Below are 14,910 nucleotides of genomic sequence, written 5' to 3' on the forward strand. Positions count from 1 at the left end.
CTCCTTTATTTAACACAGATACATTATTTTTGTGGAAGAAGTGAGAAGAGAGTAAAAATGCTTTTCCTAAATTTTTCTTTTTTTTCCTAAGTAAAAACTTCTATTAATCAAAATATAGAATAAAGCATGATTTACAATACATGCTACTAATGTTTTAGGAACATTCCCTAGAAAAAGACTTCTCAAGCTTTTTAAGAAATATCTAATTTACTGAAAATTTCTTCATAAAATCCATCATAGTATACACACAAGCTGCTTCACAAGTGCAGAAGCTTATGAATATAGCTTCATACCCTGTGGTATCATTCAGAGTAGTTGTAAAGTCATTTTATCAATCAAAGAGAAAAAGGAAAATTGAATCATCTTCAAAGATGGCAGTTTTTTGCTATATTCAATAAGAGGATTTATATCAGAAAAAACTATTTCTATTAAAATTCACATTTCAACTTATTCCATATTGAGACTCTTTTTATTATGCCAAAATATTGTAGACCCATAAAAACAAATGCAGTGCATTTGCACCATGTCAACTCTTATACCTGAGTATCTAATTACATGGGGTTTTTACATTCATTTTCATCTTTATGTGCATGATGCAGTATTTCATTTAATTATGTTATTACAACATGCCTGGGCCTCTTTTTGAGAGGTCAGAGAAGATATTTAACCTTCTGATACTATCTGAGAGACTAAGATAGGAAAAACTCTTTTCTAGAAAAAGAATTTGAGAGGAATTGAATTTTTGTTTATTTCTGTCAGGTTGTGATGCAACATTCATTAGCAATTGAACATGCAGGAAAATAGGTTGGAAGAAGCTAGAAAAAAGGTTTTATCTTGTGGCCTTTTGTATATTAGAGGAGAACTGGGTAATCCTGAAAAGGGAAAAGGAATCTGAGTAACCATGTGGCATGACTGGAGGGAGGTGGTGCTGTCAGTGAGCTGGAGGAGCAGCCTGAAACCTACTGAGGAAGGATGAGGCTTGACTTGAAATATTGCTTAACACTGTTACAGGGGACTTATTCTGCCCTTTAAAGATCTGGCTCCTTGAAGCACCTGCTCAGACGAAATCCCTCCTCTTTTCAACAGAGGCAGTTTCTGAACAAACAAAAACAATAATGGAAAAGAATATGTTTTGCACATAGGAACTGGAAAATCCTTCTTTTCCTTTTGTGTTCTCCCTGTCTCAACCCTCTTGTCCCTCACACCCAGGGGAATTGTCAAAAAATGTGTCGAGGCTCAATTTCAGAGCTATGAAAAACTGTCTTTTGTTTTTGATCAGTCATCAGAGTACCATAAAGCAGAAATGGCTAAGGTGATTTTCTCCAACTTCACTACATGAGTCACTCTTGGATTGACACTAAACATCAGCCTAAAAGGAATTATTTTGAAAGTTATAACAGTATTTCAAAATGAAAGCCTCCCACAACTTTAACTAGAAAATCATGACTGATGTCTTCAGTACAATTATATTAAACATTTCAGAAATTTCCATAGTATAAGTGATGAATGAAATGAAAAACCACAGCCTACTGAACTGCTAATACCACTGTATTAAAACAAAGTATCCTCAGGGAATAGCAATTTCAATGTGCTGATATTTACGTCCCTTCTCTTCCTTCCTTGAATACAAACAGTTTAAACATAATATCTCCAGATAAAGCACTTAAGGAACAACCCCCTCTAAAATACTTCTTCCCTCCTCCCCCTTCTTTCTTTTCCTCTCTCTGAAGAGACAGGAAAAATGCTGGAAAGTCCAGGTCCAAATTCTCCTCTTTGCTTCTTCATGACAGTAATTTTGCAAAGCCCTAAGGAGGACCTGTGCAGTCACTATGGGTGAATCTCAGTACAGACCTAACCTACTGGGACATTTTTGGCTTTGTCCATTGGCTGTATTGGCCTGAAGGCAGAACTGAATTTTTTTTTTTAAATAACACAAAAGTTTTGCTGTGTTCCACTGCGTCAGGTATGTGAAAATTATAAATGTTGACCTCAAGCTTTATTTGTTTTCCCAAGTTTGCCAGACAAAAAACAAACTATATCAATAAACTGTGTTAGGTACACAGGAAAATCCAAGTCTAAAGCAAGTTTAATTAAGAACATTCTTTCAAAAACTTTGGGATATACAAAGCATCTTGTGTAGCTGTTTTTTAAAGATGCACACTGGAATTGCTTTCCCTACAGTAGTAAAATAATTTCTCTTCCTAGTCTGAAAAAGTCTTAACACAGGAAAAATCATATCCAGTTTTGGAAGCAGAGGCTGTGGCTGGAGAGAGAACAGCATGAGGGGAAGCTATCAAGGAATGAAGGCAGGAGGTTAGATCAAATTTTGAGTCTACAATTCAAGAACCTTTTAGAAAACTGCTGTTCACAGTCCTTTCCAGCAGAAACTTTTGGTTCAGTGACTTATCATTAGATAATAAGGTGATTCCTCCCCTATCATTTATATAAACAGCTATTTTGTGTCATTTCTTGATATTTTAGCAGTATATTTTCTGCTCAGTATGTGGTACAGAACGAGGTTATCATGTCTTATCATCTTTCATGCCAATGAATGTAAGGTTTACTGTAGCTACCACATTTCTCAACCATATGTTATTTATTTTCTTAGCACTCATTTTAACTAACATATTCAGCATGCTTAACCACCCGGTCTAAAGTTCACCCTTCACATGTAATTCTCCTGACTGCTGTCATTTTCCTCACAAAACATCTCGTTAAGTGGTATTTTGGAATTTAGTATCAATAAATAAATTGGTCAGGTTGAGCTCTCCTGTATAAATGGGAAACTTTCAGGAATTTAATTTTACTTCATAAATATTTCTTCCCTTTGCAGTCACTCAGAATCCTTAAACACAGAGCCCCAGGTGCCCTTTAACTGAAGGAGAAGGCTGAAGGAAAGATCTAGTGATGAGAAGTAACTGCAGCAAAACCCAAAGTGCAGTCAGTAAAACTGTATGTTCAGCCTTTCCCAACCTCAGTATTTAGTGGTTCATGGGTCATAATATTTATTCACTTTTGCCAGCAGCCTTTAGAATGAAGAAAGTAATGGCCAAATGGACACTATTTCTTTCTAGCTAACAAATCTTCCATTCTAATGAACTTTGAACCTCTTGGGTCTTGCTCAGAGCTGCCAGGCTGTGGTTCCAAGCTTTTTACAGCTTGCACCAGCAACATTTAATCCAAATCCAGAAGTCCATACTCCCCATTTAATATATCACCAGCTCTGCCTTTAGCTGCAAGTAACCTTAGAGATCACTAGACAGGAAAGCTGGGGAGAGATCAGCCAGGACTGTTTGTCCTCTTTGTCTAGGTGAACATCAGGCCTGACCCCAACAAATTTCCACTACAGTGTATTCTTTTTTTCAGCAACATCCTTCATATTTTTCTTTCTTTTTAAAATCATGCAAAATCTGCAAAACCAAATATTTTTAAAATATAGAACACATTTCAACACAAACTGCTACCAGCAGCTTCACAGGCATGAAAACCTAGTACATTCAATCTACAAAATAAACCTCTTGCTTTTTTCTTGTCAAGAAAGGAGTTTCTGGCTTTCTTCCCCTGAGCTTTCTGTGTAGAATGACTAAATTTGAGGACAGATTCAGCTATTGATTTTTCATAAATACCCATTTTTCCAGCTGAATGTGTGATTGTGTGGTCACAATACCTTCATAACACCATTTTGTGTTCCTCAGAATTTAGAATTATACATTTATGCTAAAACAGAAATACAGCTGATGATAGATCATCTCCTCCTCCACAACCTTTAAAGATAGCAGGATGTGAATATTATCAAGGATCACAGAACTCTCTTTTATATTCGTTTTCCAGATGCTACACCACACACAAAAGCAGTGGAACAAGTGGGATCAGCAGAAAGAAGCTCTTCTTCCCACCTCTCAGTGAGTGTGTCTTTCCTTTGCTTTTTTTTTCCTCTCAGCAACAAGTTGGCAACTCAAAGGTTCTAATGAAATATGGTGGCATCAATTCTGTGTGGATAAAAAGTAAAATACCTAAGGTTTATTTCTGTGACTACAGCTCCCAATGATAACAGCTTTCATTGCCAGGCTGAGAAGTTCAAACACTCTTTTAAATTTAGGAGCAGAACGTTGGCATCAGTGTGGGCTCAGTCACCACAGCTGGCCTATGGACATCTCAGGAAGCTGCAGGTGTTTGAAAAACTTGACAAGATCCTCCCTTTATTTCAACAGCTCAGTAGCAGTGCAGAAGCTTTGTGTTAAATAAGAGTCTTTGGAAATGTCAAGTTCCTTGTTGTGTTGTTTATAGACAAATGGTCCACTATGCTATTTTATTTTCAGTTGGGTTTTTTTTTAATAATATTGTGTTCTTTTAATGACTATATTCATTTTGCAAAAATAGTTTTTTCGTATGGGACAATACACTCTTGAGCCACAACAATCAGTATTGTTGCTAAAACTGCTTGTGATAAGAAGTGGGTCTTCAAATGCAGATATTTAGGGTAAAAAGGAAACTACAGTACATAACAATACAAAAGTTAAGTCTTTAGTGCCAAAGCTGTGCACCATTTTTAGCATCAAAACATCTTATTAAACTATTAAAGAAAAGCTTTGCATCTTGTTAGCAGCTCTTTTGGTCATGGGTATAAATATTTCCAAGTAATTTTTGGCCAGACAACAAACTCTTTGTTCAGGGATTTAATATTCCAACTATTTGCTAAATGTCAACTTCTATAGTAAATAAACAAAATTTAACAACCTACATGGAGAACTGCTTACAGAAAATTATTCTGGCAAATTGTACTGTATATCTGAAATATTTCATGACAATCACGTGTTTTGATGGCTTATATTCATGATTACTGTTACACTGTAAATTCTATAATAAGTGTAGATAATAGCATATACTTCTGTTACCTGTACTTAGGCCTTCCCTTTTTGCTGTCTTGTATTTATACTGACTGACAATTTCTGAACAAGCCCTTGTTATCAGAATGCATCTTCTAGGGCACTATTCTTTACTTTGATTTAAAAATTCCTGTATTTTCTCACATGGGAACAGTCCTCTAGTGAACGGACACTACTGCCACAGACTTGGAATTTTTGCAGTTATCTTTCATGCTCCTCTCTAGTGATCTGCAAACCATACATTGAAATACATTGTCCCTGGTCTCCAACACATCTCATGAAAAGCAAACCGTTTATAAATAAGGTACTTAAAGCTCTTTATTGGTGGCCCAATTTCACTTGCAGCAGCAATATGCCATATTTCTGATTGCAGACACTTGTATGGTTGACAAGTAATTATGATTCAAATGCCACCAAGGGCATCAGTGTTACTCAGTGGCATTGAAGGTGGCACAGCTCCATGCCAGGTTATTGGGAAGAAACCTCATGATGTGTTTGCCTGCATCTCCAATTACAATTTCTTCCCAAAAGACTGGAGAGTTTTCAGTCAAAAAATAAAAAGTAAAAAGTTTGTACATAAGTCTGCCATAAAAATAGAGTTCTTGCAGGCAAGCCTTTGCAGCCAGTTCTGATTTTACCCAACTTGGTGAATGTCTGAGACACAACAAGCTCTGTCCATTCTCCCTTGGTCCCTGACCAGTTTTTCCAGCACTGTCCATACATGGCAAGGTGCTGCTTGGCTCTCAACCTGCCACACCATGCAGGACAAATAATTTCCAGTGTGACAAAAATGTTACCCTTTATATGGCTCTGCCTCCACTTCCCACAATCTCCTTAAGAGACATAAGAACTGTACACAAAAATTGATTTTTTTCAGATTACAAACTTTCCTTGTGGTTATACTTTCAACTTCTACAAGCTAAAAATCTCGAGTTTAGGTGTTTAACTGTACTAAAATCCCACCCTTTTCCTTGATATATCTCAGGAAAAGATTCTGCTGCCAATTTTCTCTTCAAGACACAATGTACCTCTAAGAATAGACTTCACCCTTTAAAAAGTTATTTTTGTAGTAACCCTCTTGGCTTTGTGTTTTGGTTTCTTTTTTAAACAATTATGACAATTAGCAGTGAAAGAGCTATCAGTGATGAAATAAACCCCCTTCAGTGGTGTCCTGTGCTAGCTCCCATTTGATAGCAAAGGCCACCATAGACAGAAGGAATATGCTCAGTGCTGATTTCATTTCCACACACATCTCTGTTCAGCACTACTAGAGAATTCCTTCTTGTCTGTGCATCATCCAAAAGCCATGTTTATTGTTAGAAGTGAATCACTACCAGATTTGCATGCATGCTAGTATGTACAGAACCACGCAGATGTATCAGATCATCTATTTTGCTATACAAAGCCTTGAATAAACAGCAAGGTACAAAAAGAAAATCAATGATGCTCACTCTTTAATTTTGTTATGTTAGTTCAAACAGAATAAAAACAGATTTGCACTATGACATATTTAATCTTGGGATCTTTTGAAAATGAAAATTTGCAGTAAGAGATTGTTAAAAAAATTTCTGCTGTTTTTTGCCTCTTTTTAGTATATATAAGAAGAATTAGACTATTCAATCCTTTAGAAATAGATGGCTATCCAATACAACAAGAAAAAATGAAACTTGTAAGTTTTCTAGGTGAAAGAAATTACCCTCACCTTGTAGACAATAGTGACCATTAGAACAAAACTGCAGGAGCACTGCTTCATGATACTTGTGCTTTGGACATGCAGCTATCAGAACCTGCGATTTTGCTCCCCAGTCTTTCTTCTGACAGCTGCACCTCAGCAGACTCAACTATTTCTCAAGCTCTTTATTTTCATACAAGACCTACAATGGCCAGCTTTCTTCAGACTTTCTGGTCCACAGAGGAAGGACCAGATCTGTGTGTTATATATTGAGAGGAAGAAAAAAAAGAGGTGTTTGTAGCTGACAGACAGTGCCATATGTACTTATCAACCACAGAAGAAGGTTTCAAAATTGCCACAAATATTTCCAATTAAATATTTCAAACTCAACAATATCAAAAAGTTATACAGTATTTCTTTAAAATTAATAAGATACTTTATAAAATTTTCAGGGAGTTTTAGAAATATTTTTAAGAGAAAATTAATTCAGGAAAGTGAAAACATTCCCTGACTAATTTCTGTTCTTCTAGATTCTTGTGTGAGCATGCTACTACTGATATAGTAATCTTGTTTCAGCGTACAAAACTACAAAAGCTTTGCTGTTTCATTCTATGATACTCATCCAGTTCAAGTAAAACACTAGGAAAATGTATTTTGATACCAGTGTAATCAGGTTATGCTACACATCATGCCAGTGTGATATACATTTGCATTTTTGTGATTTATATTAAGATATATTTTTGAATGCTCCCTTCAAAAACGGAGAGGTGTTTCTAAAATTGCATTTTTGCTGTCAGTCTTGAAGCAAATCCAACCTCACTTACAGAAACGATTTTTGTGACCTTGATAGGAAAGAAATCACTTTTTAAATGTCTCCAGAGTGCCCTGCTTAGCATAAATGCAAATTAATGTTCCCTTACCTCTGACTTATCAGGCTCCTTTGAAATGTCTGGATGAACCCCCAAGAATTAGAGACCCCAAAATCACTTCTGAAAACTCATCCAGTGTTAAACCCTGGTAGGAGCAAACAGAAGATAGTTTCAAATGTGGGGGGAAAATACAACATCCAGTTTCAAGAAAGGCATTCAGGTAAATGTGGCTTAATCTCAAATCTCCTGCTACTCACTGAACTATAACTCCCCATTCATGCCCCTTGAAAAATTACCAACTGCACTCCCCCTGGCACTGCCACCTCTCGGTTATCTTGCATCTCCACACTTTGTGTCTCCCTTGCAGCAACACTGCCTAAATGCACCCAATATAGAACAGAAAGAGAATATCCAATCTAGAGGTTTCTTTTCTATAACATCTTGTAGCTTCCCAAACTTTGTCAGCCCCTCCTGTGCACACACAAGACACACCCAGCAAACTTCGGATCTTATGCCTTTTTCCTCTGCAAAAGGACAAAACTTCCACTCGTTTTGATGTTAAAACTTTTTTCCTGTATCAAGTTTGCACAGAATAGTCCATCTGTTTTATAAAATATCATTTATTTGTTAATTCCCACCTGCTTATTGTGCATCTGGCAGTGTGTTCATGAAGCACAGTGTCTCTGCAAAGACATAATGAAATCATATTTGTGGCTAAAACCTGGTTACTCAGTAAGTAACTGCACCAATCTCAGGCTCCCTGTGACACAGAAAACAATACCCAAGGATGTTACACAAAGAGACCTAAAGAAACGGGATCATTTTAATGCAACAAAACCCCCCAGATTAATTTAATCTTTTGGAATGGGTTCTCAGTGACAAATAAACATTGCACTGCCTTATACTACTTAATGCATCCAAATTCCAATTGAATTTCTTCATCTCTGAATTTTGCGCCAAAAATTTATATTGTACCTTTTTTTCAACAGAAATAAAAATGGAGATTGCATAAGTGTTCAGCAATAAATTCTCTGCAAAAGAAGAAACTACATCAGCTTAAGGAACATTCTTTAAACAGACTGCATTAGAAAAACTACACGGAAAAAAGTAAGACCAAATCTGTTCTTTTTCACTTTAGTTTATCAATGCTGTCTGTGTCTTTTGTAAGCTAGACAAGTTATTTACAGGCTCAGAAAGAGTACTGTTGTTTATCAGGCTAAACAATGAAAAAAATGGCTCATGAGGGTGGCTGTTGTTAGCAATGAGCTTCCATACTGACCTCAAAACTTTCTTCTGCAATATAGACCTTAATTGCAATAACTTAATCACACACTTCTCCTGTAGTTCCTTTTAGGTTTTTCCTATTTTCCTATTCCTATACCGAAAAAAATTTCATGAGTGGCACTACTGATGTCTGTCCATGCTTATTCTAGATCCAAAATATATTACATTGATGATTTTTTCATAGTTATTTCTGCATGTATATTCTACATGGATTTTGTGAATGATCTGAGCAGGGTTGGTAGAACAGACTGCTGCCTTTTCTACCCATGGCACTGAGGCAGAAAAAGTCTTCATACCAAATAGGAAGCTCCACAGGATTGCTATTAGGTTTAGCAGATTGCTGACAGTTTTCGGGTCATGATATCAGCTTGGGATGTAGGTAGAATTTAGAGAACTGGATTCTATTGAAAGTGCTTAAATTTAAATTTTGCTCCAAATTCTTCCTTTGAGGAAATTTGAGGTCTGCACAATCCCTAGATATGGAATGAGGACTCAAGAAGCCAGTGAACTTTTGGGGCTGACACATTCTAAGGAGAAGCACAAATACTCATACTTGGATCGTGGCAACACAGGCAGGGAGAGAGAGAGCTGATGCTTGTATATAAAAATCTCAGGATCAACAAAAAGGCCCACTTATTTGCATAGAAATTCTAAATCCTCATCAATTTAATGGAAGCCTGGAATACTCGTGAATTGTTGGCCAAGATACAGACTGGAAAAGTTCCTAAAAAAGTGTTTCATTACTTGTGTGGGTGTGGGGAAAGTGTTATAATTCTTCAACTGTATCTGAATAGTTATGGTTCTTTATCACTTTCTAAGCCAAAGTACTATTTTTGAATTGAATTAAACATTGCTACTTATGCAGTTATCCTGTGGATACTCTCCAAAACAACATTTCTGTAGCTATCTTGGGTCAGAACAGCATGATGAATCAGCATGAAAACACCACCAGTTCAAATACAATTAATTCCCTTTATTTGTTCATTCTCCACTAAGATGTGGTTTGTATCCATCCCTCATAATTCACTCATAAAGTTTTCTCACTCTTAAATGTAAAGAATGTAAAGGAATTGTGGTGTGATATAATCTATTTGACCCAGAACCAGAACCGTGGAGCCTTAAGAGCAAAAGAAAAAAAAATCCAAACACACTAATAAGAAATTCTTAAAGAAGACCACAGTTGACCATGAAAGTCTCTGTAGCTCCTACCTTTCTATAGAGTTGATTCTCATATCGTGGATGGAGAGAATAGCACTGACTGAGTATCAAGTTGTCTTGCCTGTTTAATCCTTACAAAATTTGAAAAGGCAGAAATGCTCGTGTCTCACCATCATATCTGTTTTAGTTCTGACAGAGCTGCCTGTAAGCAGATAGCCTTCTTCCAAAGTGGGGCTTAAACAAGATAGACATGACTGAAAAATATGTTCATCTCAGGTCACTCTGATAAAGATCTGTGAAGGTTTTTATGTTGTGAAACAAAAGGGAAGATATGATGTGAAGAAAAGCATATCAGTCCAAATCTTGGTAACTTCAAGGGCATTGTCTCATGATATCTGCAAATTTAGATCTTTGTGGATAATTAAACCTTTCCAACCTAGCTGCTTCCTTGTGCACCCTGTGCCAAGTTAGTTATCCCCATAATAGCACACTAATATTTACCTTACCATTTATAGAACTTAGAATAGAAACAACTTAAAAAGTATAAGAGGCGCTTTGTGTGTCTAAATAGAAAAAAAAATACAAGGTTTTCCAACAGAATGAAACCAGCCCATTTGTATACCCCATGTTAATCTGCTTCTTTCAGAAGCTGATACATTTAGCTGAAAAACACATCCACCACCGAGGGCTGTGCAGCAAAATCTCTCCGTGAGCAATAGACTCACCAGCTGCTGGCATTTCAGGGCTCTCAGTGGCATAAGCTGAGTAGCACACATTTGTGCAAGGGAAACAAATCAAAAAGCCTTTTCAATTTATCCATTTTATCCTTCTTGCTAGCTCCTCAAAGCCTCTGTTTTACTAACTTAATTGTTCGTTTGATAGAAGGTATTATTTCTCTTTACAAACACCGCCTAAGAGTTTGTAACAAATCTGGTCCTTTAAGATTAATTCAGTAGTAATATTCTTTCAAGTATTTACCTAATTTTCATACCTGCTTCAGGAAGAACCTACAGATTTAACAAATTTTAAAATAGTCAATTTATTTGTTCTCTCTACACTGCCTGCATCACCCTCATCTTTTACTTCAGGAGAGATGTTACCGGATCAGAACGAAGGTTTCCTAAAGTGCCCTAAAGAGCCATGTGACAATGCAATTCCTAATTATATTTCAAAAATGTTTCTAAGTCCTGTCTTAACCCTTCTTCTAAACAAATGTCTCCCATGTAACCTCAGGATCTTCAAGATTTAAGTACATCTAAATGCCTCTGGGGATAGTGGCCAACTTGAAGAACAGTCAATTTCATTCACTGTCTCTGCTTCTGGAACTTCCAATTGAAATTTCCTGGTCCTGTATTTGTATTATTTACCCTGAGATAGTAAGACTAGTAAGGGAGGTATCATTGGTAATCTTCTCCTCCTACATAACAGAAAATGTGGAAGTGCTTTCACCAAAATCTTGGAAAAATGGACCTTGTGAAACAGTCTGACCCTCTAATGCACTGTGATTTGCAGTTCCTGTACCACAAACAATACCTTACACTGCAGGAATGTGTTTTCAGAGAGAAATTTTCCTCAGTGATCGTTCAAGGATTTCCTAACTACGTACATGTAAAAACAGCTGCTGATATGACAGCACCATTACCATCAATGCTATACTGGCAACATTTCATCACTCACACTTGATTCTCATAATGCCTCCCTGGTTTGCATATTTTGTACATATGTGCTATTCAAAGATTTCTTAATATCCAAAACTAATCTTTGGCCTGGCTTATCAGTGTTAAATATGATTAATTATTCTTAAATAGGATTACAAATCATGGAGATTTTTTAATTCTTTATTGCCAAGTAGTAGAGACATTTTGTTAATGAATTGCTGGCTTGTCTCCTTTTATTTATGATATCTCAACTATTTATGATATCTCTACAATCTCAACTCCATAATGGCTGTGGGTGACAGAGGTTAAGCATCATAAGTCACAGAATTTTAATTTCAAGCAGTTGGTAGACAACAGTATAATGAATTATGAAGAGATGGTGTTCAATAAACATTCAGTGAAAGAACTGAGAACACAAAGACAAGAGAGTAATTCTAGTTTAAATCAGCACTAGCTGGTGAAAATCAGTCATTTACAAGAGGTTATATTCTTTCTCAATACAGAGATATATCTCTTGTTAGTATTTTAGGGGGAGAGGGGACTGAGAGAAGACAACAAGAGATGCAGTCATCAGTGTGACCAGTTCAGTCAGAGCCCCTGTTCAGCACACAGCAGTGACCTCAAAAGTTAAACTAAGAAATAGAAAAGAGTAAAAGCCCAGTGCTACGGTGTGAATCATCACATATCCTTAAGAAAGCTTAATTATGTTAACCTGTTTTCAAAAGGTTGGTAGAAATGGAGATGGAGAGCTCAGACATGTAGATAAGAACAACCAAAGAATAGAAATACTTTACGGGGAGAGAGTGTAAAAATTATCTATCTTAAAAATAGTACAGAAAGCAGAGAATAACATTGGGAAGGCATTTCCCAATACCTTTGGAATTGGAAGCCTATTCATATTCTCTTGCAATACAGGAATAAAGTTTAAAAATTAACCTAGGTAAGTAAAAATTAAGCAAATGTCAATGTAACAGCAATTTAAAAAAATAAACACAAACCACCAAAACCACAAACCATTTGATACTATCAAAGCGTGTTTGTGGATTTCATTGCTACAAGATGCATGCAGCATTCAGATAACTGCTGGCCAATATAGAAGTCACCAAATAAAGAGTATTGGAGCAGAGGATGCTTGTAAAGAAATTAAAGTTCTGAAATTAATACAAACTGTGATGCTCCCTGGTATGAAACTACCTCCATTTACTCTAAGAATCTCTTTTGAAAAACTGTTGCTTGTAGAAGCCTATGCAGATCTTTTCTTAAAACTTTCTGCAGTAAATAGTCAAGGCTGCTGTTGGATATCAGAGTTGGTAAACTACTTCTAGAATCTAGTTATGAAGCTTTTCAATTTCAGCCAATTGTGTGGGGTTATAATGAAAAGTTACCTCCTAGCTGTTAAAATTCTTGGCATAGAATTTAGGCTGTGGAAAAGGGAAGCTATATGCTGCAATTTGCTTTAGAATAGAACCTGCATGGAATAAAGGAATCTGTCAGCCTTCCTCTGCAGAGGACTGACACAGACAAATGTGACCTCTTCAGTGTGGTTTTTACATCAGAACTGAACACCTAAGATATTGTTCTGCAGTGTGTACACACCTCCTTATTGCCCCAGTGACTGTATCTTTTGGAAGAAGCTAAATGTCAATGAGTACAACTTGGTTTTTAAGACAGCAGGTGAAAAGATTTAAAAAGCAGACGTTTGAAAGTAATTTTACCTTCAAACAAAACATTATTTGTCAAAAATGAAATTGAGCTGCTCTGGGATTGTCCTAGAAAAAGACAGAACCTAAGAAAGCTGTAATTACTGCACCTTCTCTGGTCAGGTAAAACTCCACTCCAGGGAGGTTGCATTGTCACCAGCTTTGAAAGAATCAGCTCAAATCTACCCGCGGTATAAAGCAGTTTAAAGACATATGTTCCAAATTTTAAAGCAGCTGGAAATGCCCTATTACTTGCATAGAGCCACGGTAACCGCTGACAGCTTAGGTCCGGTTTCGCTTTGACACCCTGGCCCCCGAGTGACAGCCAGGTTACCCGGAGGGATAACCAGGCACCTGGGCCGGCATGGGGCGGCAGCTCACCCTGCTCCGGCGGGCTCCTTCGAACAGAGAGGCTGCGGGCTGGCACTCGCCTCGCTCCCTGCCCTGAGCACGGCTCATTTCCAAGGGACCCGGAGGAGGAGCGCTGCTGGCACCGCTCTCGGCGGGTCCCCGCGCCGGGGCCGCTCCCGTCCTGCGAGCCCGGGGCTGCGGGCGGCGGCGCGGGGCCGGTCCCCCGGAGCGGCGGGAGGCCAGGGCAAGCCTCGGGGCGCCGGGCTGGCTCACCTGTCGATACTTATCACACAGAGGGTCATGATGGAGGCCGTGCAGCACATGACATCCATGGCGATGAAGACGTTGCAGAAGAGGCGGCCGAAGATCCACTCGCCGCCGATAAGGTCGGTGACGCTGACGAAGGGCATGACGGCCAGGGCCACCGAGAGATCGGCCAGGGCCAGCGAGACGATGAGATAGTTGGAGGGCTGCCGCAGCTTCTTCACGAAGCAGACGGAGATCACCACCAGGCAGTTGCCGGCGATGGTCAGCAGGGTGATGAGGCAGAGCACGGCCCCGATGAGAACTTTCTCCGCGCTGCCGTAGCTGAGGATCTGCTCCCCGCACTGGGAGTCGTTGGCGGGGAGGGGGCTCGCCGTGGGCAGCGCCGACGGGGGGGGCGACGGGCCGAGCTTCGCCAGGCTGCGCGGGGGCCAGGAGCCGGCGATCATCCTGCCGCCAGCCCGCGGCTCCTCCAGCACCAGGGGCCGGAGGTTACCGTAGAGGTGGCTGCCGTTGAGGGCGAGCACCATGTTGGCGTGAGCAGCCCATGAAGCCTCGCCGCCCGTTCTCCGGCTGTCTCCGGCGCCGGGATGCTCGGGCTCCTCCTCGGGCTCCCGGCGCCGCCCGCCCCCTCGCAGCCGACCGAGCGGTCCGTGGGGGCCCAGCCTTCAACTTCCCCCGGGGCGGCCGGGCTCGCCCACGGCGCATCCCTGGTGGCCACGGGGTGGGCACGGCGCTATCGCCCCCAGCCCGCGGGCGGAGGGGCGGGCGGGGGTGGCGGCCGCTCCCTCCCACCCGCGCCCATCGCCCGCTCCACCCGCGGCTGCTTCCCGAAGGCGACAGGCGACGGGATGGGAACCGCTCCGCCTCCCTCTCCCTCCTGCCCTCTGAGCTGCAGGTGGGGGTGCGCTCCTTCCCCGCAGTCCAGGGAGCCGGTGCCTCCTGCGGCTTCTCCTTCGCGGCCGCCCCAAGCGAGGGGCGCGCTGGGAACCCCCTGTATATGTGCATATGTGTCTATGTACATATGTGTCTATGTACATACGTGTACGTATGTACCCAGGTGTCACC

The 14,910-nt window shown here is 39.7% G+C and overlaps 1 protein-coding gene across 3 annotated transcripts in view; it reads right to left on the bottom strand.

Annotated features, from left to right (window-relative positions):
* The window catches only part of HTR7 (5-hydroxytryptamine receptor 7), a 29,357-nt gene extending 14,764 nt beyond the window's left edge, over window positions 1-14,593 (bottom strand). For all 3 annotated transcript variants that reach the window (XR_015805153.1, XM_014875404.2, XM_014875405.2), the window contains exon 1: window positions 13,852-14,593. Coding sequence is in view for 2 of the 3 variants with exons in the window: in XM_014875404.2 (XP_014730890.1) it covers window positions 13,852-14,372 (521 nt within the window). In the remaining variant the exon portion in view is untranslated. The remainder of the gene's footprint in view (window positions 1-13,851) is intronic.
* Between the last annotated feature and the right edge of the window lie 317 nt (window positions 14,594-14,910).

This window comes from Sturnus vulgaris, chromosome 8 (assembly GCF_052056855.1).
Source record: "Sturnus vulgaris isolate bStuVul1 chromosome 8, bStuVul1.hap1, whole genome shotgun sequence".
NCBI lineage: Eukaryota > Metazoa > Chordata > Aves > Passeriformes > Sturnidae > Sturnus > Sturnus vulgaris.